This window comes from Neopelma chrysocephalum, unplaced genomic scaffold (assembly GCF_003984885.1).
Source record: "Neopelma chrysocephalum unplaced genomic scaffold, ASM398488v2 Primary Assembly neopelma1_80b, whole genome shotgun sequence".
Classification (NCBI taxonomy): Eukaryota; Metazoa; Chordata; class Aves; order Passeriformes; family Pipridae; genus Neopelma; species Neopelma chrysocephalum.
In genome coordinates, this window is record NW_020897742.1 from 11,073,009 (window position 1) to 11,078,065 (window position 5,057).

A 5,057-nucleotide genomic window follows, 5' to 3' on the forward strand; every position below is an offset into this window, starting at 1 on the left:
GCTGGTGACACTGGTGGCTTCCCAAAGGCAGCATCAAACGCCGGACACAAGGCCAGAGCTCCCTCCCCGCTAGGAAAAGCCAGCGCCGTTTCTGTCAGACACACAACCAGGAGAGGCGGTTCTGACCTAGTGCCACCCTCAGGAGGAGGTGTGAGAAACCACTTCTGCTCGTCCCCCAAAATACGGGACGAGCCGCCGTCCTCTCCCTCCCGCGGGATGCGGGGCCGCGCGCCAGGAGCCGCCACCGCCCCGCAGGGGAACAGCCTGAAGCCCGAGTCTCGCGAGAAGCGGCGCCGCCGCCGCAGCCGCCATGGAGCCGCCGCTGCAGGGCCCGCCGGGGCTGTCGGCCGTGCTGGCGGTGAGGGGGAGCGGGGCCGCGGGGCTGCCGAGGGAGCGGGGCTGCGGGGCTGTCTGAGGGAGCGGGGCCGTCCGGCGCGGGGGGAAAGAGCCCTTGCTGTGTGCGCTCTCCTTCCCGAGCACGGCGCGGGAGGGCTGCGGGGCGCGGTCCGTGACCGAGAACGGCCGCGTTCGGTGAGGGAGAAGGAGCGAAGGAGCTCCGGTCGCGGTGGCTCCCGGCGACGCCTCTTCTGCCGCCGCTGCCTGATGCGCTTTCGTTCCTCCCGCAGAGCACGGACTGGTCCGAGCCCTGGCTGCTGGGGCTGGGGGCCTTCCATCTCCTGTGCTTCCTCCTGACGTGCGCGTCCCTGCAGCACCGCCGGGTACAGGTCGGGCACTTCCTCTGCATGGGTGAGTGCACGGGCACACCGTGCTGTGCTTGGGAGCAGATGAAGTCTTCGCAAATTCGTATTTCTCTTGTAGCAGTGCATGCACCTGTAGATGATGATGTGCTGTAGAACCTGCCGTGACCTGTAAATGCGTATTTATTTTCTTTCCAAGAAAATGTATGAGGTATTGACTTAAAATTCTGGCGTTAGCGAGGATCTGGGATGAGTAAGGTTTCTGCAGGGTCATTGCCGCGTGTATCACAGCTTCCCAGTAAATTCTTGCTGTGCTGGAGAAGAAGAAAAGAAGTCGACTGAGCACAGTTGCTTTCTACTCTGCCTTGTTCTAATGCTGCAGTTCAGTGAATATGGTCATCTTTAGTTTCCATAGCAAGTTCACCACGTGCCCTGCTGACAGCCATGATAATGGCATGAGGAGTAACAACTTGTATTATCTCAGGGTTTAACAGCCTTCAGCCTGAGAATCCACAGTGACCTTGCTATATCAAAGCTATATCTTCACGGCTGACTAACAGAAGAACTGCTAGCTTTGGTTTAATTGAGATCACATAGATTTGCATTAGATCCATGTATTATGAGCACTACCTTGGTTCTAGCCATGTGTTGGATTTTCTGCTGAGTAGTGTTTCTTTACACAGTACCACAGCTCTGTCATGGTTGCAGGGTGGAGTTAGAAGAATGAGCAATTGGAAGAGATTTGCAGGCAAAAAATACCATTTATTGACTTTAAAAATACCATTCATTTGGTAGTCAAATTGGTAGAGGAATTACAGCTTCTTCAAAACAGCAAATAACTCAGCTAAAGCTAAGGTTTTAATAATATGTAATACCCCCAAAAAGGAATCTAGAAACCTTTCTGTGCTTCCACCTGTACATCCAGTTGTACCTGGATTTATTAAATGATCTACAGAGGGCAAACTAACAATGCCCTGTTCATGACACATCAGGCCTGAAGTTCCCTATAAGAATACAACCTTTTCTATGTTAGTATTAGACATTCAGAATTTCCAATGGCATGCTGTTTACTTTAGACTCCTAGGAATGATATAAACTTACTGATAATACAGAATGCATAAAACTACCCATATTGAGTACAAGCCTTGTTTGTACCTGAGAAACTGAACCATTTTTGATATGTCTGCAATAGGAATTATTTTGTATTGTAGATAATTAGAAATAGCTGAGGAAATTATGAAATTATCACATTGGTCTGCCTTGGCAACCAAGCAGCCATAGGTATCTTTATACTGTACAGTACCAAGCACAGGTAATCCAGCTGATGGCACATCAAGATAGCACTCCTTCAATCACGAGACTAGTTATTGAACTGCCTTGTGCAGGTCATCTTTAGCCATTGAATCTGGGGGGTTTTCTTTGTTTCAGGTTTAAAATTTTGTAGGTGTGTTACTTTTCTGTTAAATATGATTGTACTGAAAATTGCCATTTTTTAATGTCTCGATGGCTTCATATTGAATGTAATTCAAGTAAGAATATGCTGAACTGAAGTAAGAAGATGCTTGTTTGCACCTGATTACAGTAGACTACTCTACTGTATACCTGTTGAAACAGTTTGTATTTTACCAAAGTGCTTGTATATTATTAGTACCCAAACATGAGATAATAATGTTAGATATAACAGTGTGACACCATAAAATCTATAATAATAACTTAATTCCATACCGACTTTGGGGAGCGCTTGCATTTCTTTTTACAGACATAACTTGGAAGTAGTCACAAAGATGATTGTTGGGAAAAAAAGCAGTTTGGTGTTTGGGTCTTTTCATTAGTATTAATTTCTATAAACTGAGATGATTAGGATTTTGCATTTGTTTGTTTGTTTGTAATATAGGGGGTATGTTTTGTGATCACTTAATACTTTTTAGTAACTATATGACACATTTAAATCAGAATTGGTTTTGTGCAGTTAAATATTGAAGGATCTTCTGAGGATCAAGGGATTCTAATACCTGATATGTACACATCTTTAGTATACATCACAGAACTGATGGCAGTATTTTTAAAGAAATACTGAATCTAATATTTTTCTTTTGTTGTACAGTGGGCTTAGTGTACTGTGCTGAATACATCAATGAATTAGCAGCCATGAATTGGAGGTAACTGCTTTCACTTTCATTTTTTAAATAAAACTATACAATACAACGTAAATATCACTTAGCTTATAAGAAATGATAATTTTTGGTAGCTAGCATGCCTTTATTTTACTGCTTAAAATCTGTGTCTATAGGTATGGTTGTAAACTAACTGGTCAGAGAACTAAGAGAAAAGCAGAGTGCTTTGCTTAAGAGGAAAAGGGTGCAAACTTTGGGGTTTGTTTTTGCTGGGTTTTCTTCGTTAGTTATTCACATTTAATAAGCTGAAGAACCCCTTCTTAAAAATATCACTGCTGCTTTATATACTTACTTGTATGCATAAAAAGCATTAAAATTTGTCTGTTTTATTAAACTTGTATACCAGAATTAAACTGATGGCTTATTTTGATAAAATTGAACTAATCTTTCCCTGACAAAACTGCAAATTATGTGTTTAGAACTACTTTATGCAGGCATCTAACTGTAAGTCTTTATGTTTCACTTCAGGCATACACGATCTAAATTATGGCTTTATTACATTTATTATTTCTGTTTTCTTTTCTAATATAAGTAAACGAAATACCTAAGAAGGTAATTTCAGGCACTTTAGGATAAAAATGATTTCTGAGGTACAAATATACGTACTCTTGTAGTCGCATTGCTAAGTTTCTTAATTTATAGTTGTTTTATTTAGTGTTTTGCAATAAAACTTTAAAGACTAGAAATGCTGGTATTGTAATAAATATTCATAACTGATGAGATATCAACTGCCTCTTTTTTCTGACTTAATACAATAGAATGCTGGCCTATGCTTGGGGATCCCAAGAAGTAGGATGATGTGTACAATGTCCGTGTTAAATAACTACTGTGAAAGTCTAATGTATGAACTACACTGAATAAAGCTTCCTCTCTCGTTTTTACTGTATTTCTTTCAGGTTGTTTTCTAAATACCAATACTTTGATTCAAGAGGAATGTTTATTTCGCTTGTATTTTCAGCGCCACTGCTGGTGAATACTATTATAATTGTGGTATGTATATGTTCATTTATATGGGTGCTTTCATTAAATTGATAAGTGGATGTATATGGATTAGTTAAATTTTATAATATACTTACTTTTCAGGTCAGCTGGGTTTACAGAACTTTGAATGTAATGACTGAACTAAAGATGCTACAACAGAGAAGGAAAGCGGAAAAAGAGAAAAAGAAGTGAAAGCACCTTACACTATTTTTTTCAGTTATAATAGTGCTTGTCCGGGTAATCAGTCCTTCTATATGGTTATTCAGAAACAGAGATACTTTTGTGTCTGATGTCAAGAGGACTTTGTAACATGTGCCTGTGGACAAGGTGAAAGCAGGTATCTACAATGCATTTGAATTGGCTGTGAAATTGAGAAACCAGTCTTAACAGTTCTTTGTGCCCTTCATTGTAAGATACTTTTCCACTATGACTGAGGTGACACACAATGTTCCAGTTAGTTTCGACTTGCATTTGTGATTTTTAACTGTATCTTAACTCTGTGTTTATCAAGTATCCATTCTTCTGCTGCTTGAGCCAATTGGAGAAGTGTTGTGAATTACAGTAAATGAGAGATTGTGTTCAGAATAACTCAGGAATCCATGCTTCTGTGAAGCATTTCACTTCTTTATAAATCAAGTTTCATACTTTCAATGTGTATTGTGTGCCAGTGGCATTTTATAAATAAAACTATCCACTGTGTCTTACATTAATTTGTATTAATTTTTGATCAGACTTTTCCCTTTTTTTTTCTTAAAAATTCCTTTAGCAAAATCTTGTACATAATTTGCATAAGTAATTCAAAATGATCACTGCCTTTTTTTCAATTTACAGTTCATGGTTTTAAGGCTTATAGGTAAACATTTTTTCTTAAAACTAGATGAAATTTTTATAGTTTTTGGCTTGTTTATAGAACATAAAGGAATGGGAGAAAATATGCAATTTTGTTCCCTCTTTTATGCTTTTCTCTTTTTTTAATAAATAACTGAAAATGAAAAATTAACTGGTAAAAAGAAGAAGACTTCACTTTTGTTTCAAGTCGCCTGTTTTTATTGAATTAAGGAAATTTGAAGAGGAGGTGTGAATACAGGGCAAACTGTCTGTATATTTAGTAAAAGTTGTCTCTTTGTTTGGAGATGTACAGTTCTATCTAAAGCAGGTTTCATTTAAGATATAGGGAAGATGATCTACAAAACTGAACTTAGAC

The 5,057-nt window shown here is 39.6% G+C and overlaps 1 protein-coding gene across 1 annotated transcript; it reads left to right on the plus strand.

Moving 5' to 3' along the window:
• Positions 1 to 218: 218 nt before the first annotated feature.
• On the plus strand, positions 219 to 4,557 carry TMEM18 (transmembrane protein 18). Its single transcript, XM_027690294.1, has 5 exons — positions 219 to 358; positions 627 to 747; positions 2,803 to 2,857; positions 3,769 to 3,862; positions 3,956 to 4,557. Exons 1-5 carry the CDS (start codon positions 311 to 313, stop codon positions 4,043 to 4,045), a joined length of 408 nt encoding a protein of 135 aa, XP_027546095.1. The 5' UTR covers positions 219 to 310; the 3' UTR covers positions 4,046 to 4,557.
• Positions 4,558 to 5,057: the final 500 nt, after the last annotated feature.

What these genes read in the sequence shown, in the direction of transcription:
- TMEM18 (XM_027690294.1), top strand. Translation starts at nt 311, where the DNA reads ATGGAGCCGCCGCTGCAGGGCCCGCCGGGGCTGTCGGCCGTGCTGGCG. An exon ending in TTAGCAGCCATGAATTGGAG is followed by an intron (nt 2,858 to 3,768) that starts GTAACTGCTTTC and finishes TATTTCTTTCAG; the next exon opens with GTTGTTTTCTAAATACCAAT. An exon ending in TGAATACTATTATAATTGTG is followed by an intron (nt 3,863 to 3,955) that starts GTATGTATATGT and finishes CTTACTTTTCAG; the next exon opens with GTCAGCTGGGTTTACAGAAC.